The 23,694-nt window shown below is 39.8% G+C and overlaps 1 protein-coding gene across 1 annotated transcript; it reads right to left on the reverse strand.

Annotated features, from left to right (window-relative positions):
• Positions 1-496: 496 nt before the first annotated feature.
• SLC3A1 (solute carrier family 3 member 1) lies at positions 497-23,396 on the reverse strand. The gene is made up of 10 exons (XM_070932358.1): positions 22,974-23,396; positions 21,027-21,206; positions 19,699-19,853; positions 16,262-16,387; positions 13,755-13,874; positions 11,810-11,934; positions 8,626-8,821; positions 5,025-5,171; positions 1,755-1,871; positions 497-1,085 (listed from the first exon to the last, which is right to left on the reverse strand). Exons 1-10 carry the CDS (start codon positions 23,386-23,388, stop codon positions 645-647), a joined length of 2,022 nt encoding a protein of 673 aa, XP_070788459.1. The 5' UTR covers positions 23,389-23,396; the 3' UTR covers positions 497-644.
• Positions 23,397-23,694: the final 298 nt, after the last annotated feature.

Consider the following 23,694-nt stretch of genomic DNA (forward strand, 5'->3'; position numbering starts at 1 on the left):
CCAAAATAGTGTTTGCAGAGAGAGAAATAAAACTATCTTTGATTTTATTGCTCTTTGATTTAAAGATCAAACACACACCATGAAGTGAACCTGGAAAGAAGCTGACAAGTGCATGATTGAATTGGTATGTTCCAGTACCCTCTATTCTTTAAGAATCCTAGCACCTGCAGTCTGGGCCAGTCCCAAGTTTGCAGATTGTCCTGAAAGTCAGGTTTATCTAGAGCATAGTATAGAATCCAATGTAGTATGAATATTATATGAGAAATTATTTTTCTTATTTTAAAGTTTAAACTTCCCATCATATCTTTATCCCCTCATTAGATAAGAAACAAAATGTATGGTACACATTTAATAGAAACACACATTTCACAGAATGTGAGAATTGGAGGAACTATGAAAGCCAGCTAGAATGGTTCTCAAAAAGCTTACAATTAATAGGAAAATAATTTTACAAGCAACCATTTAAGCTAAGCATAGTAAACACTACATTGGAATTATTAGAGTTAATTTTTGCACTTCTTAGGTGATTCTAATTCTCCCACTAGAATTAGATTAAGCCTATAGAAATCTATGAATAAACTGGCATATCTTTTGTAAAGAAGTAACATGTAATCAACTAATGGATTTAAATTAAATAATGACATTTAACAGTACATGTAAAGTAAATTAAAGACACTGGAATAGCATGCCTTTTCTGCAACGAAGCACTTCTCTTTGAAATTGTCCATCATATGGAATGGTTTGCTTGTCCTATATTCCAATATAAGTCCTTCACCTTTTTGCGTTTCAATTGCTTTCATGTTTACAACTTTCCCAGTATTACTAAAAATGGTGCTTAGCTTTATATTAGCTTCTGAAGGAATGCCAGGAACCAAAGATTGCAGATTTGTTACGGTTCCCACTCCAAAATTTAGAACCATCATAAACACTTGATCCAACCCATCAAGTTCTCTTACATAAACAAAGACATTGATATCATTCCATATGTAACACGTCCATCCCCTGTGAATGGGAAGCTCAGTGGACCGAAGGGAATTGAGTTCTCGGTACAAGTTGAGTGTGGAATTTGGGTGATTTTGTTGAATCTAAAATAAAGGAAAATCATAATTTATTAAATGCTGAAATCTTATTTGTTGTTACATAAAGTTCACTGGGGCCTTGGTAGGGTTGTGTGGGTAGTAAACTATAATCAAACATAGTGTAACTTGACTATAGGTAGTCCTCGATTTACAACAGTTCATTTAGTGACCATTCAAAGTTATAATAGCATTGAAAAAAGTGACTCCTGACCATTTTTATGACCATTGCAGCATCCCCATGGTTACGTGATTTACATTCAGATGCTTGACAACTGGTTCATCTTTATGTCAGTTGCAGTGTCCTGGGGTCATGTGATCCCCTCACTTAACAAATTTCTCACTTAGCAACATAAATTCTTGGCTAAATTATGGTCCTAAGTTGAGGCCTGCCTGTATATCCTTCCTGTCCTGTATTTTAGCAAACTTTCTACTGTGTTTTCTACTTTAGAATATAAATTACTTTGAAATTTATATTTTACTTTTTTGTACAACTGTAAGACATGCTATAATTGGATAATGCATTAATTTAAACAATCCTCCCCATTTTATCTTCTATTCTCCCCTAAAGTTCCTATATCATGTTTTTTTAACTATACTGTACTGTATTTAAGACATAAGAGGATTTTTTTAGTTTTAATAATCAAATGTATGTAGGTGTTCAGATTTTATACTCACTTTCACATTTATATTTTGATAGTTAGGATTTACTGCTATCCATGTTGAGTTGCCCTCACTAAAGCCAGCATGAAGGCTGTCATCCCATTGCATTGGGGCTTTTTCTAGAAAACGTGCCTAAAAAAGAGAAGGAACTATTCAAGTACTAAATTGAATTTGCATTTTTCATTATGTACATTTATATCTTATTTTCTGTATAGTCATATATCAAAGGGGGTTACATGAGTATTAATAAAATACATTAAAACAATATAAAACAATATTTAATTGTGAACGTTTTAACAGCGACTAGAATCGTATTTGCTAAAAATTGGAAAGGAGAGAATTTACCTACTGATGATGAGATTATTAAGAAAATTATGGAATGTGCTGAAATGAGTAAATTGACATTTGAAATTAGAGAACAGGAAGATAAACAATATTATTTGATATGGGATTTGTTTTATCAATGGATAGATAATAAATCATGGAATTGAAGTATGAAATATGGGGTTGATGTAAAGATAAAATATCTGATGGTTTTTTTTTCTATAAAAGATACAAGTTTCTGTTATAAATTGGTATTTTAGAGATGGATTTATGCACAAGAGAATATGAACCGTTCGACTCACTGTCTGTTATTGTTTGGAATGATGATGGTTTTATGTTTTGTTTTTGTTTTAAAATAATTAAAAAATTCTCAAAAAAAAAAACAATATAAAACAGGGTAGGTAGAAGAGCCAGCAGCAAAGACTGCCACCATCTGCACTGGAAAACCTCAAAAAGGAATACTGTTTGGAGCCATCTAGGACACGTTGTCTTGCCCAAATAGGTATGATAAAGAACAGTGTTAGAAAGCCCATGGCTGTCACATTTTGACCTTGGTTCCTACAGTGGCCTCCATGCCTCTGGAGCCATGATGGCGAACCTATGACACGCGTGCCCAAAGTGGCACACGGAGCCATGTTGCCTGGCATGCGTAGTGTAGCCCGTTCCTCTTCCGGGTTTCTAGCATGCATGCACGCACAATGAACAGCTGGCCAGCATGCATGTGCATGCCGGAAACGAAGTATCCAGTTATCCAGCACACGCATGCCCCCTGAGCAGCTCCTCTTCCTGATCACGGCCTCGTGACCGTGTGTGCACTCAGTGCTCCCTTTTTGGCACTTGGTGCCCAACGCACCCCATGCACTCTGCGCTGAAAAGATTCACTATCACTATTCTAGAAATTGAGCTGTATTGTGCCTCAAGGAGAAGCAATTCCCATCAAGGAGCATCTAGCCATTGCAGTTGCCCTGGGAGGATTTCCTAAGACCGAGGCAGGTAGACGTCCCAACCAGGACAATTTGGGTTCAGATTTTCTAGGAGGGAGACACTAATGTGTCAAGGTTCAGATGCCTCTTAGTTGTCTTTAGCACAGTGGTTAGAAAACTGAAGGTGTGAGAAAGTGTTAAAGAAGTTAAGAAGGAGAGTCCCTGCTTGAGTGGCACATCTATATAGCTGCCTTTATACAAATGACAATTATAATTTGTAGGTGTGGTACATTTTGAGGAAGGGAGATGTATCTTGGTGGAAGCAACATCCTGTTTGTGACAGGTTGAGAGAAATATGGCAGGGGGCATTGAGTTACCAGTGCCAGTTGTGCCAGTTTCCCCAGGTTGTTCCAGCCAAATTATAGGTGACCTTTTCTTTAGTTGTTGATATAAATGTTAAGTCTCTAATAAGACAGGATTAATCCATGATTCACTGCTAATATGAAAACAATTATGGGAAAGTAATGGCAGAAATAAGATTACAACCTTGACAATAAGAGGAGCTGGTGAATGGGTTGGCTTCTTGGAACTTTTCTTTGGATCAGGGAGAGGCCTAGGATCACCCACAAGTTTGCTATCTGAGTCCATCCATTAAGAGATCATAAAATAATGGATGATCATCAGGCAAAAAACATCCTTCCTAAACCAAGGTTCAGCATCTTCAAATGGGTTCATCTACTTAACTACTTTTGGAAGTTTCTTGTTATTGATTTTTGGATGCGTAGGGTCTTCTGAAAGACAAGTTTCATCATGCTGCTGGAAAAGTTTCTTTCTACTCCTAGTGAAAGAAGTTTTATGCAAATTTAAGGATTAAAAAGAAAAACAATTTTTGGAAAATAGCAAAAGGTAGACTAGAATTTTGGAAAGTTAAAAGCTAAATTAAAGGGCTAGATGGATTTCAAAAAATATTTCTTATGGGATGCTTAAAATTTTATAGAAGAATATATCAAGATTCTGAAATTAACTATAAGAAACCAAAATTTCACATTCTTCACCAATCCATTCCAAGGCTGAGATTGGTATTAATGTACACAAATATCTACAAAAGCTGTTTCTGGCTCATCTAATGAGTGGCATCTGGCCAGTTCCTGGAGTCATAGTGAGGAGAATGGAGAACAGTGGTTCCATTTTGTGGAAGCACTTTGGCACAACAAGGTGGCATTGATTTCAGCATCTTAGGAACAAGAGTCCTTGAGAGAAATTTAGGATTGAGGATTCCAGGTGAATGGCAGCAATGGGAGAGGAAGAAGTTGGTAGTTTTGTAGGAGAACATTTTATAGGAGAACAGCAGCCATCTTGGCAGCTTTCCTTTCTCTTCTCCATGGGATCCAGAGCTGGGTTCTCAGGACTGATGTGTGTGGATTCTACTGTGGTTGCTGGCAACCAGAGTGAGAAGTTCTGTACTGCAAGGATTTTTGCAGTGTGATTGACAAGATTGAACAAGGCTAGTCTTGCATACCAACCTTGGGAACTAACATGGGGAAAGGTTCTGTCTGCCAGATATGAGATTCTCCTTGCAGTTCAGTTGAGACCAGGATGCAGGGGGTGGATGGCTGGAATAGAATGAAGTGGGGTTTGGTAGTGTGGATGATGTGGGATGGAGGCTCTGCTCAGGCCTAGGTGCTGAATGGTTTACAGAAGAAATATAACCTGGCTGGGGGCTTTTTTTATCCTGTTTGCTAGTGTCAGATTACATAAATTCCTTCAGCTTGAAGTGGGAGAATGGGGGGGATTGGTGAATGGAGGAAAGTATGGGCATTTCAGTGGTGACATGGGGAGTAATTATGGCAGATGGACAGCGGCTTCAGTGTTTAAGACAAATCCTATAATAGCCAGCCATGTTAGCTGTTGTTCATGAGGGATCAAGTCCTGAACATCTGAAGGGCAGAAGACTGAGGAAGGGCCTTTTTCATTACTAGATTTTACCTCCTCTACAACAAGCCTCTCAAGAGACCGAAAAGTTGAATTTTTAACTCACAGTTTCTGAAGTTGCACCTTCCATCCCTATTTCTTCGCCATAATAACTTACAGGTGTTCCAGGAAGGGTTAAAAGAAGCATGTTTATGACATTTATATATTCTTTTCCAATCCGAGAGGATATTCTAGCAGTGTTGGAATCCCCAACCTAAAATTAAATAAGCCATTATTTCATTCCTAGTATACAAAGCTTGTATTATTTATGGAAATTCAAATTATACAAACTATTCATGCAGCAGGTTTAGTATTCATTATCACTTGATGGGCTAAAATTGGCTAGGGCATACTAAACCAGCGGTCCCCAATCTTTGCAGCTTGGCAGCCCAGTGGAGGAGGGGAGAGGGGAACTGGGTCACGTAAGCAGCAGGTTGTCGCATATGTGCATGCACAGTTCTACTTGTGCAGCTCTACTTGCACAGCGTGGTTGTGAATAGGCCATGTCCCGGTAATGGACCCCTGTGCTAAACCATAAGTACAACCATTAGCAGATCCATGTCACTTTCTTTCTCTTTCTCTACCATTACACTGGATACAACTGTTTTTTAAAAAAAATGTTATTACTATTGTAATTAATAGACAACAAAATCAACACATTTAGAAGCCTTTCAAGCAGAATTTCATCACTGTATTTTTAAGAAAGCAGACAATAATGTCTTATGATATTTTTTTTGTAAAATATTTCCACAAGGTACCAACACATAAAATTGAAGTAGACTGTATGCTACTCTCTCTTATCTTAGTTTCCAGCTAATATTGGAATTTTCTGATTTCCAAATAAGTCTGCATTCTTATAAAATTGATCTACATGATAAAGTATTTAAATAGTTACATCATCTATAAAAAAAATTCCCTGAGTACTGATATAATGGTTAAAGTCAGTGGTGGGATTCTGGGAGTTCTAGGGGGTTCGGCCGAACCCTTTGTTAAATTGCTGGCTTGCCTGCCCCTCGCCCTGCCCTGCCTCCCATCCGCGCGGCGTCAGCCTACCCTAGCCCAGGGCTGGGCAATTGTGGCTCTTTTACAACGTTTGGACTTCAACTCCCGCCTAGCCCATTCTGGGGAATTGTGGAGAATTCTGGGAGTTGAAGTCCACAAGTCTTAAAGCTGCCAAGGTGGGAGACATCAAGCATGAAGCTGGCCAAGTATCCTCCTTGAAAGACAACAGTTGAACATCAGGAGAGCTGTAAGAGGGCAGGGCTATATTTGGAAATTTTCGCATTTTTGCAGGTGGTGCATTACGATCTGGTGTCTGCAATGGAGAGCAAAATCCGGCATATTTGCGGGACAAGGCAGCCCTCATCTCCTGTCGCTTGGGACTCGGAGCGGTAAACAGCGTCTGGTTCGGGGAGCAGCCGGATTTTGCTCTCCATTGCTCTCTCGGCCCCCTGCAAGCTCTCGTCTCTCGAGGAGCGCTCCCTGAAGTGGCGCGGGAAACTTTGGTTGGGCTTCTCGAGAGATGAGAGCTTGCAGGGGGCCGAGAGAGTAATGGAGAGCAAAATCCGGCTGCTCCCCGAACCAGATGCTGTTTACCGCTCTGAGTCAGCAGGAAACGAGGGCTGCCTTGCACCGCAAATATACGGAGGTGGTTTTTTTGCTCTCCGTTGCAGACACCAGATCGGCCCCCTGCAAGAGAATGAGAGAGAGAGAGTGGGGGAGAGAGAGAGAAAGAAAGAGGGGGGAGAGAGAAAGAGAATGAGAGAAAGGGGGAGAGAAAGAGAAAGGGGGAGAGAGAAAGAGTGGGGGAGACAGAAGGGGGGAGAGAAAGAGAATGAGAGAGAGTGGGGGGGGAGAGGGAGAGAATGAGAGAGAGAGTGGGGGAGAGAGAAAGAGAAAGGGGGAGAGAGAAAGAATGAGAGAAAGGGGGAGAGAAAGAATGAGAGGGAAAGAGTGGGAGAGAGAGGGGGAGAGAGAGAGAAAGAGGGGGAGAGAGAAATAGAATGAGAGGGAAAGAGTGGGAGAGAAAGGGGGAGAGAGAGAAAAGGGGGAGAGAGAGAAAGGGGGGAGAGAGAAAGAGGGGGGAGAGAAAGAGAGAATGAGACGGGGGAGAGAGAGAGAAAGAGGGGGGGAGAGTGCCTGAAGGACCCTATCCCGTCACTGGGAGTCCAGGTGTTTCAGCAAGCGACGCGCTGGATTCGTATTAGTGGTCCGCGAAATTTAAAATTATGAACTTGGTGGTCCCTGAGGTCCAAAACGTTGGGGACCCCTGCTCTGGAGGATTTAAGTAGCTTAATTGTGCTTGCTTGCCAATACCAGAATTACAGAGTTGGAAGGGACCTTTGGAGGTCTTCTAGTCCAGAGATCTCCAACCTTGGCAATTTTCTCTGCCTGGGCCTGATGCTTCCTGAGAGGCAGGGGGTCTCTCCGAATGGGACCCCCTCCCCAAAAGGCTGGCCCCAAAGCCCTAGCTCAGAGGTCTTCAAACTTGGCAGCTTTAAGACTTGTGGACTTCAACTCCCAGAATTCTCTAGCCAGCATAGCTGGCTGGGGAATTTTGGGAGTTGAAGTCTGCCAGGCTTAAAGTTGCCAAGGTTGAAGATCTCTGGACTAGAAGATAAATGATGACCGGTCAAAAGTGCGAGGACCTGTCAGAAATCACTTTTTTCAGCCCTCTGAGTAGTACCTATGTGCATATGGACTACTCAGAGGGCTGAAAAAGTTATTTTTGACCGGTCCTCACACTTTTGACCAGTCCTTGAACTTACGACTGTCCTCACATTTTACGTTTTGCGCCCTATCTTGTCACCGTGGTGAAGAGAAGTAGTGGTGAAATGATTGACACGGTTGCTAAGAATGCCACAATGAGTATAAATGTGAGGATGGTCATAAGTGCGAGGACCGGTCAAAAGTGCGAGGATCAGTCAGAAATGACTTTTTTCAGCCCTCTGAGTAGTCCCTATGCACACAGGCACGCCCACCCGGTCACATGATCAGCTAGCCATGCCTACCCAGTCACATGACCAGATAGCCACACCCACCCAGTCACATGACCACCAAGCCACACCCCCAACTAAGCCACGCCCACAGAACCGGTTGTTAAAAAAATTGAATCCCACCACTGGTTAAAGTGTTGCTCTGACAAAGGCATTCTTGCATCCGAATGGGACAACTCCAGGTGTGAAATCCAGCAGGTTCTGGAGAACTGGTAGCAGAAATTTTGAGTAATTCGGAGAACCGGCAAATAACACCTCTGGCTGGCCCCAGAGTGGGGTGGGAATGGAGATTTTGCAATATCCTTCCCCCAGAAGTGGGGAGGGAATGGAGATTTTGCAGTATCCTTCCCCTGCCACGCCCACCAAGCCACGCCCACAGAACCAGTAGTAAAAAAATTTGGATTTCACCACTGGACAATTCACCGTGGCCAACTCACTTCAGGATAACTCACTGTGGGACAATTCAACAATTCATTTTAAGTATTTAAAATAAATACTTTAGTTTCGATTTGGCACTTTTTCCCTATGTCCCCTTTATCTTGGACTGTTCTTTTGACAAAGGATTATGCATCCTTAGTATGAATAAACATTAGCGGTTGCTTGGTTAAAAAAGACATAAAAAATTATACTGCAAACTAAAAATTTCAAAAATCCTCAAAACCAAAAACTTACCATCCAATTTGGCCATTTTCCTTGCGGCATATTCTTCATCCACAAAGCTATACTTTCAGAAATATTGTTTCCTGAAACTGATTCCAGGTTCTTGAGGTGGAAATTTACAGGAAAATCAGCTTCTTGAATAAATGATGTCCCATAATACATCATAATTTCTTCAATGTTGTTCTCAATGGATTCTGTAGCCATAAATCTGCAAAGGAGGAGAATTTGTCTTCTTATGAAAACGATTCACATGATAAAATACTTAAATTGTTACATCCTCTTTGCCAAAAAGATTCCCTGAGTACTGATAAAATGGCTGAAGTATTGCTCTGACAGAGGCACTGGGTAAGATGGTGTAAAGCAGGAGTCTCCAACCTTGGCAACTTTAAGACTTGTGGACTTCAACTCTCAGAATTCCTCAGCCAGCAAAGTGTAGGACCCCTGGTGTAAAGTGTAAGATAGGATAAATAGATGGGGAACATTAAAAGGACATTATACAGTGCATGAGAAAAGCCCACCATAAATAAAGCTTCGATTCTATGCCAAGACTGCATTCAAGACAAGTTTGTTCATTTCTTTTTCTTTTTCTTTTTATTTTTACACAGTATCTGTTAGATTATGAGGTTATGGCCAAAACCAACTTATTGTTCAATATTTATACAGTATTTATTCAATGTTTCAGACTTCCAGTCATATATAAAATAATAATCTGGGTGCAAGTAGGATAATTTCTCATTGAATATTTTCTTAGGATAGGCCAGCTGTGTGTAGGGGTAAAAGCTTTACATACTATATTTAAAGACCTTCCAGTCCAAATAAGCTGATTTGCAAGTGAGGTTGTGAGAGGTCTAAAGTTCAACTGCTCCCTTCCCATTCTCCTAGAACAGAATCCTTTGGCTTTCAGGCAAGTCTTAAAATACCCTCTCTCCTTCTGAGAAAATAATAGCTTTTCCAAATCAGAATTTTTCTATACTGAACAACTGTGATTCTTTACTCAAAAGTTGTCTTTGCGATATCTGAAGACATTTGAAGAGAAAATAATGTCAGAGAACTTCAGTGAACTTACTTCAATCAGGCACCAACTTTTAGGACAGAGAATGGCCATCATGTCCACAGTCACAGGAAGTCCGAAGGTGCTTTTTCAAAAGGCAACTGGACTTCCTTGTTTGTTTGTTTTTTTCCTTGAAAACATTTTGCTTCTCATCCAAGAAGCTCCTTCAGTTCTGACTGAATGGTGGGGAATGGAAGGATTTATATTCTTTGCAGTCATCTGATCATTAGCACTCTGAAGGCTGATCGTTAGCTGCTAACAACCAGATGACTGGAAAGAATATAAATCCTTCCATTCCCCACCATTCAATCACAACTGAAGAAGCTTCTTGGATGAGAAGTGAAGCATTTTCAAGGGGGGGGGAAAACCAAGAAAGTCCAGTTGCCTTTTGAAAAGCACCTTTGGGACAATCATGACCTGGATGATAAAGAGAATCTTCATAGACAGACAGAGGAAGCAGACAGGACAGCAGCTGCTGCCAGCCTATGTGATGCTGGGTCAAGATCCTGGCAGAAAGCATGTCACCTATGTCTGTCACAGATGATGAGTCACATGCCTGTCCTTGCCAGCCCTTTTCCTCCAGCATCAGGCCAAAAGCAGCTGCCATCACCAGCTTAATTGCCTTTGGTTCTAACCTCTGAACAGGAGGCCTCTTAAGAATTTAGCTTAACTAACTCCAAAAAGGAAACAGTTTGGACAAGTAGCTAATTCCCTAAAGAGGCAGAACCCATAACTAGAGAACAAAAATCAAATATTTTAACATACAGTATTTTTTTTTGTTTTTGTTGTTTTTCGTACTGGAAAAACATGGCATCAATCATTTATCCTGCTAAAACATGTGTTCTTATTGACTGCAAATTGAAGCTAAAATGAATATCGGCAACAATTTTTGACCCGGCAAAAATTAAAAATCAGGTAGAATGAGACTTTGAATTGTAATAAAACACGTTATAAAAATAAATAATGAGATACTAGGTTCAGTATGCATGATTAGCTGGCTGACTATTTATTCAATTAAATGTGTTTTCCTTTCAAAGAAGATATAATAGATGTACTGTATATTGTAGGATTTGAGATAATTGCTATATATATATTTGCTGGGTAGGCAGCAAGTATGCCACTTAGGTTACAATGTAGGCTCTGCTGAAATCAAAGTTTAAAATATCAAATGCTGCTGAGATTTTAGAATTTGCTTCCTACAACTTTTCACACTCAGACATTTTTGGAGTCCAGTTCCCAGTACCTCCAGTGAGCATGGTATAGTACAATGGGAGATGTACTCCAATTCCTAAAAGGCTAAAATTACCAGCACCCCCAGACCATCTTCTTATAATGCTTCCCCTAGCATTGCAATTTGCTACTAACATTATCAAGCTATTTGATGAGTATAAAAGCTGATTTTCCCACAGTCAACAGCAAACAGCCAGACACAGGTCTGGCTGTTGCCCAAACACAGAGCAGATGGAGACTCTCCCTTCCAACAGAGGGAGGTTTCTGTTCTGTAACACAAACCAGACAGGAGAGTGGCAGACAAATTTCAATACCAATTGCAGTATAAATAGAACTCATATTTTATATACAACAGTCACCGGTATTCTGTTTTGCTTCTTAGTTTTTCTATAACTTTCTATTGATTTATATTGACTGTTTCCTAATATGATTTGATTGCTTATTTGTTCCCTCTGACTATCATTAAGTGTTGTACCTTATGATTCTTGATGAACGTATCTTTTCTTTTATGTACACGGAGAGCGTATGCACCAAGACAAATTACTTGTGTGTCCAATCACACTTGGCCAATAAAAAATTCTATTCTATTCTATTCTATTCTATTCTATTCTACTCTACTCTACTCTACTCTACTCTACTCTACTCTACTCTACTCTACTCTACTCCTCTGCTCTGCTCTGCTCTGCTCTGCTCTGCTCCGCTCCGCTCCACTCCACTCCACTCCACTCCATTCCATTCCATTCCATTCCATTCCATTCTATTCTATTCTATTCTAATCAGAAATTCTCACATCCTTATGTGGCTGCTTATCTGTTCAGTTTGCTGAGGAGAGATTTGGCACTTGGGAACATTACAGCTTTGAGAAATACAAGATAAATAAAGTCAGGCTGATAGATAAAAAATGAATATGGTTACCTGTATCTACCAGGTTCACTGCTGAACTTATTCATGGTATGCCGAAAACTGCGGACTATATCATGCAAGCCGACTTGGGTTGTGGTGTAGTCATGATACAGTTCAGCATAAGCTGTGATGTTTTCCTGACAAAACAGTGGGATATTGTAATTGCTCCTCTGATAATAGCCTCAAAGAAGTGCTCACAAGGTGGAGTTGGCACACATTCCTTTTTTTTTTTTTCAATTCCCAAAGCTCAGAGAGTCTAATGTTATGAGTACTTTTAAAACAGAAAGTCCATATAAACAAATCACTACCAGGGCTTGTCTTTTACAGCAGGCTCATGGAGCATGGGTGCACCAATGGGGTACCCATGTTTAGCCTGCCATGGGGGGCTGGCAGAATAAACATATGCAGTCCAGTGAGGACCATGGGGCAGACCGGTGGGGTCTGTTCATTGCAGGACAATAATGCTTTTGCTGTGGCTCTTCAAAATCCTAAACAAAAATTATAAGAATACAAAAGTGGCCTTCAGACTTGACTAAAATGCTCATTCTTATTTAGCAATTTGTTTCCATATATACAGTATATATAGATATACATATAACAATGCATATACCTATTTTTCAGAGTATAAGATGCACTTTCACCCCGAAAAAAAGTGTGTGGTAATGTCTGTGCATCTTATACAGCGAATGCTGCTGAAGCCCCGCTCACCCACCAGCCCCAGCCTTCGGCCGTTTTCGGCCTCCGTGCATTACGTTTTTGGCCTCTGCACGCTCCGTTTTAGACCCGTTCCAGGATGTGGGGATTGCCACAGAACATCGCTGCCTCTGCACGTCGCATTTTCAGCCTCCGTGTATCACATTTTTGGCCTCCGCATGCCCCATTTTTGGCCTTTGCACTTCGCGTTTTCGGCCAGTTCCAAGTGGCAAGGATCGGCTGGTTCCTGGAACGGAAACGCAATGCGCAGAGGCCAAAAACAGGGCATGCAGAGGCCAAAAACGCAACATGCAGAGGCAGTGATCAGTGGTGATGTGCTGTGGTGATCCCGGCAGCCTGGAATGGGTCTAAAATGGAGCATACGGAGCCAAAAGTGTGATGCACGGAGGCCAAAAACGCGAGGTGCGGATGTGGCAATGGGCTGTGGTGATCCCTGCAGCCTGGAACAGCTGATTGGTGGTATTCCAGGAGGCTGATCCAACCGCCAATCAGCTGCTTGTGCTGAATCAGGCTGCAATAATGTCCTGAAGCTAACCAGGCTGTTTGCTGTTTGCTGCAAAGACGCTAGCCAGATGAATACCAATGGATGCTGGTAGGCAGAGTCAGAATTTTTTTTTTCTTGTTTTCCTCCCCAAAAAGTAATGTGCGTCTTATACTCCGGACCGTCTTATACTGCAAAAAATATGGTATTTATATAGAAATCTATCTGTAGCCTTTCCTCATTCTATTATCTAAATTCCTTCTTGGTAAGAATTTGTCTTATAAATCTTCCCACCCTAATATTGTACAGCTCTTGCTGATCTTAACTGTTTCTGTCTCACCTTAGTTTCTAAATTACTTATGCAAATTCATTCTCTAAATATCTACAAAAGGTCAAACTAACTCAGAGGCAATAACTCTATGTGCCTGTCATCACAAACCTTCCACCAGCCTCTAACAGAACCGATGAAGCTTCTTGGATGAGAAGCAAAATGTCTTCAAGGAAAAACTAAGAAAGTCCCATTGCCTTTTGAAAAACCACCTTTGAGATGACAGAAAATCTCCATAGACATTTACCAGCCTCTAGTTTATGATTTGTACATTTGTCCCCCAAACACACTCCAGTCACTCTTAATATATTGCAAGTCACTGTATTACATTGGCAGAAGCTTAACAACTGATAAAGAATTATATAGCACCCAACAAATGCAAGAAAATCTAAGCATTTATTCCTTATGGAAAGACAAGGCTGAAAAATTGTTACCGGCAGGAGACTTTTATTCACTTGTGGCTCATCTCTCAGATGTGTTGCTTCTAAGAGGAATTTAACAGTACTGATGCTAAATCCATCAACTCCTTTGCCAAGCCAAAACTCAATAATATCCTAAATAAAAAGCAAAAGAAGAATTAGTGGGTTTGCTTATTTCCACATTGTCATGCTTACAACAAGAACATTTCTCATTCTGTTCTAAACATCCAATGTTGCAATTTTTAGCTTTCTTTCATTTGTGTTCTCATTCTTTTCTTAGATTCAGGAAACAAGCCACAATGATTCTTGGCACATTTTGTACAACATTCTGTATTGGCCACTGTGCTGAGCTGAGACTTAAGAACATCTATTTCACAGGCTTTTTGTCTGCATTTCAAGCCAGTGCTGACTCTTGGTAACTTCTTGGACAAGCTTGTGCAGTTCTCATGACAAAATTTTCAAACCTGGTTTGAAAATGCTTTTTTCCTAGGGATTAGAGAAAGTGATTGGCCTAAAATCACCCAGCTGGCTTCATGTCTAAGGCAGGACTGGAACTCCCAGTCTCCAAATTGCCTTTAAGCCCTATGCCAAAATGGCTTTTATTTCACTCATTGGTCCTTTCTGATTTTAAACTCTATTCTACAGGAAAAGTACATGTGAAACTAGCTTTCCAAGAGTACACTACTTTCGGTTGCAGGGAAGAAGTTTCTGCTTTTGGAAAATTAGCATCAAAACAGACTCTTTGTAATCGAAAGAGCCCATAGATAATACCTCTGTTTGAATCAACAGTTCTGCTGAATTGGACCTAGGCCCATCATAGCCCATTTTTTTAAAATCTCCCAATGACTAACCAGATGCTTCAGGGATGATTGCAAGCCAGAGATAGAGACATATGTGTCTCCCATCATTGTTCCTCTACACTGGTATGTAGAGACATGCTGTCCCACCCTGAAGGCAATAATTTCTCTTTCCAGACTCATGCGGCTATGAAGCTATTGAATTGCATGCAGAGAACATCTTGGTCCCTGAGCAGGTTAGATTTATCACTGAACATTCAATAATGGACCAATTTATAATTTAACAACATCTAGCAGAGAAATACTTCAGTCTATCAAAAGGTGTCCTTTATGTTGCTTTCATTGATTTTAGGCTGGCCTTCGATTCCATACTACATAGAAGGCTCTGGAAGAAACTAACTGCCAAACTGATTGATTATTGCCTCCTTAAACTGACAGGGAGCAAGATGGCTCAGCGGTTAAAGATGCTGAGCATGTCGGCTGGAAAGCTGACAGCACAGGTTCAAGACCTGAGCTCTGCATAACAGGGTGAGCTCCTGTTACTCACCCCAGCTCCTGCCAACCTAGCAGTTCAAAAACATGCAAATGCGAGTAGATAAATAGGTATCACTTCAGTGGGCAGGTTACGGTGTTCTGTATTTTCATGTTGGGCACATGATGACAGAAGTGTCTCTCAGGCAATGGAGGCTCCCTCAGCTGAGAATCAGAGATGAGCACCTCCTGTTGAGTCAGTCATGACTTTAAGTTTAAGGTTTAAAGGGGAAACCTTTAAACCTTAAACCTAATATTGTAATAGATCTCCATCATGCACAACCATCTTTTAAGTAAAGGACAATCTTGATGGCAGTTTAACTGAAATCACCATCACCCCATCCCACTGGGGCGTTAAACAATCCTATAAAGCTTTATCACCTTATTGCTCTCTAGAGAACAACTTAAAATTATGTAATCTATAACAAATTTTGTAGTTTTCTCAAAAAAACTGCTTTAAATCTTCAGTTAATGAGAGACTTACTGAGTCTGTTAAGACCTTTAAGCATCTAGGTGTTCATTTTCAATCTTCTACTACTGGGTTCATTAGGCAAGTGATCTTAATACAAGCGCTCAAGAAGCATCCCTTGAGATTACCAAATATATATGTCAAATGGCAGCAACTACATCCATGCAGCAAGTGGATTGAAGCAGCTAAAAAGCTAAAGATCTGAGTTTGATCCTATATGGTATCCTTACTTGTGCCAGTGAATAAAGACATCTCTAGATTTGAAAACATCCAATTAAAATTTCTAAAAACTATCAAACATGCCCCTCATTCGACTCTTAATGTTCTTGAATGGCTAGAACTAGGCTGCAACTCCTTTCGGTCTTGCTTGAGACCTTAGATTCTTGTCAAAGAAGATCCTTTGTGGAACTTCTTTGATCCATCTTACTTTATGGAGTTCTTGGTGCTCGCGAAGCTTGATTGTTTGCTTGCAGATGTTACATTATACCCAATAACTTACACCAGTAATGTTACCTAGTCAGATAATGAAGCATCTACAAGCAGAGATTCTAATTCAGAAAACACCAAGCTGCTTCTTAAACAGTTAGTGTTAAGAACCTATTGAGGAAAAAAGACCAAAGCTCTGAATTGGTCTTCAACTGCCTTCCTCCCCATTCTGCCAAATTGTATTGTTTGATGGGAAGCCATCTAAAAATCTTAACAATAAAAATACTATTGATACTTACATGCATTTCTTCCTGAACATTAGAATTACGAAAATTTAAATCCGGTCGTTTTTTTCCAAACTGATGAAAATAACATTGGTTCCTCACAATATCATACTGCCAACTGGAATTTCCCAAGACGCTCATCTGATTGCATAAGAAATACAATATATTTTTAATATGTTATTTAATCTGATTCCCATGAAACCTTGAATATCCAAATATTAAAAATAAGGAATGGATTTGCTTTTCTTTAAACAGTCATATTTACAGCAAAAGTATTTCACATGGTAATCAGAAAAGCTATGTCAAATGTTGATGGTTCTTGACTCATAAAAAATAGAGTCTGTTTTTACTGTATATGGGACAGATTACCACAGAATAAGCATTTTTAAAATGCTAAAAACTGACACTTGATTTGTAGCCTTTTTATTATCGTAGCTACTGGTAACTACACCGAATATACTTTTTTATGTTTAAGTGTTTTAATTATGTTTATGCCTTTCTGATTTCATTGTGAGGGTATTATATCATTACGAGCAATATCATCATGTGGAGTATTGGTCACTTTTTTGTGAAATAGTGGTGAATTTTGAACTGGGGAAGTTGGGCTTATAGTTTGGTAACTATTGGGTTTGGTTCAGTGGTGGGTTTCAAAAATTTTTACTACCGGTTCTGTGGGTGTGGCTTGGTGGGCGTGGCTTGGTGGGCATGGCAGGGGAAGGATACTGTAAAATCTCCATTCTGTCCCCAATCCAGGGGAAGGTTACTGCAAAATCCCCATTTCCCCAATCAGCTGGGACTTGAGAGGCAGAGAATAGATGGGGGCGGGGCCAGTCAGAATTTTTACTACCGGTTCTCCGAACTACTCAAAATTTCCGCTACCTATTCTCCAGAACTGGTCAGAACCTGCTGGAACCCACCTCTGGTTTGGTTGTGTTTTTTTATCTAGGAGTATCTCATCTACTTCTAAGACATGTACTCCATATCACCAGGCAATCATTCTCCAGCCTCAGGGATTGGCCTTGGCTTGTGATTTAACACCAAGGCAAAGAAATACAAGATCCAGAAGTTATGGATGCTCCAGCACTGGAAGTTTTTAAGAAGCGATTAGACAACCATTTGCCTGAAATGGTATAGGGTTTCCTGCCTGAGCAGGGGGTTGGACTAGAAGACCTCCAAGGTCCCTTCCAACTGTTTCTATTCTATGCTATGCTATGCTATGCTATGCTATGCTATTCCATTCCATTCCATTCCATTCCATTCTTTGCTGACACTGCAAGCTACAGTATGCTCTGACATTAAACAATATTGTAAAAGAAAATATTATAGGAAAATGGAACAATGCTTTCCGAAACTATCATTCCTGAACTTCCCATTCTCAAAGAGTGAAACCACTTTCTGACAAATTAGCATTCTAGAAAGCAATAAAGACTGATTTAACAATGGGTTGATTTGTTTTCTTCTGATGTCATGGCTAGTGGAGAGAGGAGACTGCTGTGATGAGAAGGCAGCGGGCTGAGCTATCCACAGATGAAGGGGCATCTCACAAAGAATTAGTCATGAGACATGGGTTGTTGCCTGCTGAGTGGTTTGCACAGAGATAGGAGGAACATAGCAAGAAATGCACAAAAAGCATTAAGAGCAAGGAAAATAAGAAAAATAGCAATGCTAATGCTTCACTAAGCAAACCACTTAGTGACTGTATGCATTTTTTGAAAGGTAAATTACTTCAGAAGTAGCTGAACTCTGCATTTTTCTTCTTTGGGAAGTTTGTAGATCAATGCTTGTAATGACTTAAAATGTCACTGCAGATGTGTCTTCTGAAAAGCCATTCCATCTGGCTTACTTATATTACACAGCAGCGCACTCTTTGCCTACAAGTATGTATGAACCTCTCTGGCAGTTCGAATTCAAGTCACTTATTTCTGACCTTAATGATTGGGCTATTAATTGATAATGCTTTCGACTGAAAACTGTAGACTTTTCCTCCAAATAATCATTTTCTTGGAGCACGATGGAACTCTTAAATGTTTCACCATTGGTTAGTTCTATTTTGTATTACATTAAAGCAGTTAGGTATTTTGTCTGTTTTAGACTTAATCAGTATAAATGTTTTTTCACTTCAACTGTGGTCAAATTAGCAAAGCTGAACTAATAAGGGAAAACGGACCGTTTCCGCGAACTGTTTATTTATTGCTGAGACATTAAAAAAAAAGAATATTGTTTCCTAGTAATTAGTACATATCAGCAGATAGCAATACGTAACAGTTCTGTTGTGCATATTGTTCCTGAATTTTTCCTTCCTGTAATTATAACAAGCTTATTTATTAACTACTTAAATCAAAGTCATTATCATCCCCAGGGATCTTTAGCGTGTGGGTGCTGGTGCAATCTTGACTCCTGGCAACTGCCTGGACAAGTCCCTGCAGTTTTCTTGCCAAAGTTTTTCAGAACTGATTTGCCCTTGTCTCCTTCCTAGGGCTGAGACAGAGTCTCAAGATCACCTAGTTGGTTTTGTGCCTAATATGAGTCTAGAACAGGGATCTCCAACCTTGGCAACTTTAAGCCTGGCAGACTTCAACTCCCAGAACTGTGGTCTAGAACACACTGCGTTTTGCTTTCTAGCCTGGTATTTTTTAAGTACTAGAGTTTACAGCAAACCAGTTTGTTTCTAACAGGGTTGAAATATAAAATTTGTTACTACCAGTTTTGTGGGCGTGGCTTGATGGTGGTGGGGTAATGTGATTGGGTGGGTATGGCCAACTCTTTTTTTTTTTTTTACCTTTCAAAGCATTTTTTCTAATGCTTTGAAAAGCCTCTGCCGATCAGGCAACTCAGCTGGGATCATCAGAAACTTTTCAAAGCATTATTTTTACCACCTCTTCGGCCAAGATATATCTATTTGAAAATTACATTATATGTGTTTTTAATTTGTAAATAATTAATAAAGATCTATTTTTTTAAAAAAGAAAAGCCTCTGAGGATCCCAGCTGGCCGCGCGATCATCAGAGGCTTTTTTTTTTTAACTTTTTAAAGCATTTTTTCATCGGAAGAGGTTGTAGAAAAAATGCTTTTAAAAGTAAAAAAAAAAAAAAAGCCTCTGATGATCATGCAGCTCAGCTGGGCATGGTTGGGGGGGAGCGCAAGGATTTTTGCTACCGGTTCTCCAAACCACCCACCGCTACCAGGAGATCCGGTCTGAACCGGGAGCATTTCACCCCTCGTTTCTAATTACTAATTCAATTACGTTGCTTCATTGAAAATCATGCTATCATGATTTTCTTCACAAATAGGGGTTCAAACTAAATTAGAAAAATCTGAAACGGAGGGCAAAAATACCCTGTTTGTAAGATCTGCATTCGAAGCTAATATTTGCATTGCCAAACCCAGATCTGTTACAGCACCTAAATATTACTTTGTATATGATTGCCAGGCTATCAAAACTTTATACTCACCCAGTTATTTGGAGGAGTGGTGATCCCATTGACATGAGCACAGTCATGCCAGATGTAATAATCCGTATATTTTCCAGTCCGATTCCGACTAAGCTGAAACCACTTGTGCTTGTCACTAGTATGATTGGGGATTAGGTCCATTATCACTTTTAAACCTTTCAATTCAAGATGCAAAGAATAGTATGTCAAACAGCCAAGCAATATACACATGCACAGTGTTTCCGAAAGAAGTAAAGTATTTTAATTTTAAAAGGATAGGTGCATAATGGCAAATTGAGATCAACAAACCCCTTATATGAATGTGCTGCAGAGATTACTGAACATGTGAAGCACCTGAAGAAACTTGAGATTAGAAATATGGCTAAATGGTAAATGATGTAAAAATTGTAAGCAGCCTCTCAAAAAGATTTGTTATGGTACTAATCCTGGGGAGAACTGGAATTAATTATCATTAATTCTTGCAGTTTAACATGTTAATACAATAGGCCTTTTATTCCTCCATCCTTCAGCTAAAAAAAATCCAGTCTTGAAAACAGAAACATTTTTAGAATGGCAAGATGTGGGCACTACAAATACATTTTTTTTAAAAGATAGTCAAGGCAGATAATAACTCTTTATGCCAGTAGGAACCTTTCCCACTCACAATATGGACTTTTTGCATCCAATCCTATATCATAGGTTACAGTGTTGATCAAATCTTGGGTGATCTTGAAAAAGCTAAGTAAGATTGAAGCTGGTTAATATTTAAATGGGAGAAAATCCCTGAATGTTGATTAAAACTGGGAAAACAGCATCACTTCTGCATTTTTGCCAAAAATATTACATGGACTGTGCATGAACTTGACCTAAGTATAAGAGTGTCAAAGTGGTGGCCCGCAGGCTGGATGCATCATGCGCAGGACACACCCACCCCAGCTCCGTGAAGGGAAAAATGTCGTGATATGTCACATGACAGCAACGTGACGCCATGAGTTTGACACCCGTGACCTAAAAGAATTTTTACCTTTTCCCTTCACAGAAGAAACAACATCAAAAATTGCTCAGGTTGAACTCTGTTTATATAATAAAGAAGTCTCCTTTGAGTCAAACTCTGTCCCTAATGATCATATGAACAGATCCATGAAGTGTTATAGAAATGATTTGCTACTTGAAAGTAAAACTTTCACTCTTTGAATTCCAAGTCATTCTTCTCTTCCAAGCATTAATTGAATGGAACCGAGTTTAGGATTTTTGAAGTGAGGCAAGAGGAACCGAGTATAGCCAACTTTACATACAGTTAGGTGTAAAAGAATAGAAATTGGTACTTCTTTCTTAACAATAAAGCCAACCTTTATCGTGGATTGCTGCAACCAGATCTTCAAAATCCTTCATGCTTCCAAAGATTGGATCTATGTCTTGAAAATCCTCTATTCCATATCCAGAGTCGTTTATAGCTGATTTATAAAAAGATGTGATCCAGACTGTTTTTATATTAAGATACTGTATATGATCTAGTTTTTCCTGGATACCTAATCAAGAAAAAAGTGGGACAATACTGTAAATATCAAGTCAAAAATCTTCTAAAGAACTGAATCATTACTGGTAGAAGATGCAATTTGACTAGGGAAGTTAGATTCCCAAATTGTGTCATGGTTTATAGAACACTAAATAACCACTATTGCTTGGTTACATTCATGCACCAAACCACAAAGAAGTAACCACATTTCAGCTTAACATGTATGAAGTTAGTATTGTTCTTACTACCGTGTTTCCCCAAAAATAAGATCCTGTCCAGAGGTGGGTTTCAGTAAGTTCTGACCAGTTCTGGAGAACCGGTAGCGGAATTTTGAGTAGTTCGAAGAACCGGTAGTAAAAATTCTGACTGGCCCCGCCCCCATCTATTCTCTGTCTCCCAAGTCCCAGCTGATTGGGAAGAAATGGGGATTTTGCAGTATCCTTCCCCTAGAGTGGGGTGGGAATGGAGTTTTTACAATATCCTTCCCCTGACCCTGTCTTATATTTTTTTGAACCCTGAAATAAACACTTGACCTTATTGCCATGCTCTCAAAATCCCAATTGGGCTTATTATCAGGGGATGTCTTATTTGAGGGGAAACAGGGTACTTAATTATGAAAGTCAATTATAATAACATAAATAATTCTGTAAGGAAAGAAGATGTAACAGTGGTTCAGACTGCTTAGAAATACTGGATGGGGAAGTTAAAACAGCTTGAGGAAACCACCCCTGCCAATTTCGATAGTAGCAGTACTGATCAAGATGAACCAGCCAAGAGAACTACCGTAAGTTGGAGGAGATGCTTAAAGGATATCACACCGTCTCAATGCTTTCTAGTGAAATGTGGAAATAGATACTATACTGTGTCATTACTACAGATTCTTTGAGCCTTCCCATACTCGGCCTATATATCTCATCCACGATTATATAAAACTTTGGCTTATTTTCCTCAGCACACTTATATAAAACGTAAGATTAATCTTATAGTAATTGAGTTAATCTAGCACAAACTGACATTTGTTTACTGGATATGAACTGAAACAAGAAGTGGGATGCCCTAAATGCGCAATGTTACACAATAGGCAACCTCAAGCAAGATATTGCTGAACCACAATTCCCAGGACCTCCAGGGGCTTTGGCCAGTAGTGAAGGATGCTGGGAAATACAGTTCAGTAATGGAGAAACCCACATTGTGAACATATGACCTGTAAGATTTCTATACTGTTTTCAACCTAGCATTTGAGAATCTGAAAATTATTTGGTTGATCTTAAGATGAAGACAAACATTTTAAAAAAGTATTTCCAATTAACCTTTATTTGAAAGCAGGAATGCACAGCTTTCCTGCACTGAGATCCATATTTAGATTTCAGATGGCCTGATGGAAGTTGCTTTTCACAAAATTAACAGATGGGCCCCAAACAAAAATTAAATCTGATTTCATTTCATTTACATTTATATTGAATCAACATTAAATATAAGGACCGTTCTCCAGTTATGTGCTAGTAATTTCCCCCTTCTCATCTTAAAACTTACAATTTGGTAATAAACTTAGGAATCTTTGGAATCACACTCAAGTCTTTGGGAGGCTTTGAGTGCACAACTTTGGACCTTTCTTTTAAAGGCACCGTTTTCTGCAAAATTTCTTACTATAGAACTTCTTTCTCTCTCCAAATAGGGAATTTGACAAGATGGTGAGACAAAAGAGCTTTCAAACTCAGTTCCTTTTAAAAACATACGATATGGCAAGGCTGCCATCCTTCAAACAGTTGGATGTACCCACCTTTGAGATCACCGTTCCCATCTTCGTCAGTGTCTTTAAATGACCGTGGATAGATCTGATAAATGGAGCTGGCTTGCCACCAATCAAGGCATTTGGGGGAGACAGCAATGATTGTGACCGTAGCTGCCACAAGCACCAGTGAAGCTGCAATGATCAACCAGAAGAGTATTTCTCTGGTAACCCTGTAGCGTGCCTGTGTGGAGTACTGAAGGAGCACCTCTTTGGGCATTCCTGCGTAAGGCTGCTGAGTTAATCCTTCCTGTGCTTCTGCTTCCATGACCAGAGGACCAGGCCTTGGTGACCCTTCCTCAGCTGCTTCTTTGAGATCTAATTCCTCACCCTGAAGAAAGCCATTGTTGTCCACGCCTTCTTTCTCTTTCATCTCAAGAGAGATGACTGTATTTTCTTCAGCCATTCCTTTTTCTTCAGTGCTGTCTCCTCTTGCTCAAAAGTCTCATGCAGCTGAGAAGTGGGTTGAATACCTTCAATCAGTGAAAAACATTCTTGTCATTTGTCCCTAGTTTATAAATAAACCTGACCAACCAGTCCAAAGTCTGACTAAGATTAAAGAGCGTCAAGTGCTCCAACCCTTTTGAACAAAAGTCTTTTCTTTATAGCCTGGTAAAATGTTGCAAGAGAACAAAGATCTAAATGGACTTCAAAAGAAAAAAAATGCAGGGCTTCGGAATAGGTGGTGCTGTTCTTTTTTTTCCAGCAATGG

The sequence above is a fragment of the Pituophis catenifer genome, unplaced genomic scaffold (assembly GCF_029215685.1).
Source record: "Pituophis catenifer annectens isolate HBS135680 unplaced genomic scaffold, rPitCat1.0.hap2 SCAF_1, whole genome shotgun sequence".
In the NCBI taxonomy this organism is placed as follows: domain Eukaryota; kingdom Metazoa; phylum Chordata; class Lepidosauria; order Squamata; family Colubridae; genus Pituophis; species Pituophis catenifer.

Bases quoted from the DNA above. Each gene is read 5' to 3' on its own strand.
- SLC3A1 (XM_070932358.1), bottom strand. From the start codon at position 23,388: ATGGCTGAAGAAAATACAGTCATCTCTCTTGAGATGAAAGAGAAAGAA. The intron at 1,872-5,024 runs GTGAGTTAAAAA...TCTCTTTTTTAG, and splicing joins AAGGTGCAACTTCAGAAACT to GCACGTTTTCTAGAAAAAGC. The intron at 1,086-1,754 runs GTGAGTATAAAA...CCTTTATTTTAG, and splicing joins ATCAAAATATAAATGTGAAA to ATTCAACAAAATCACCCAAA.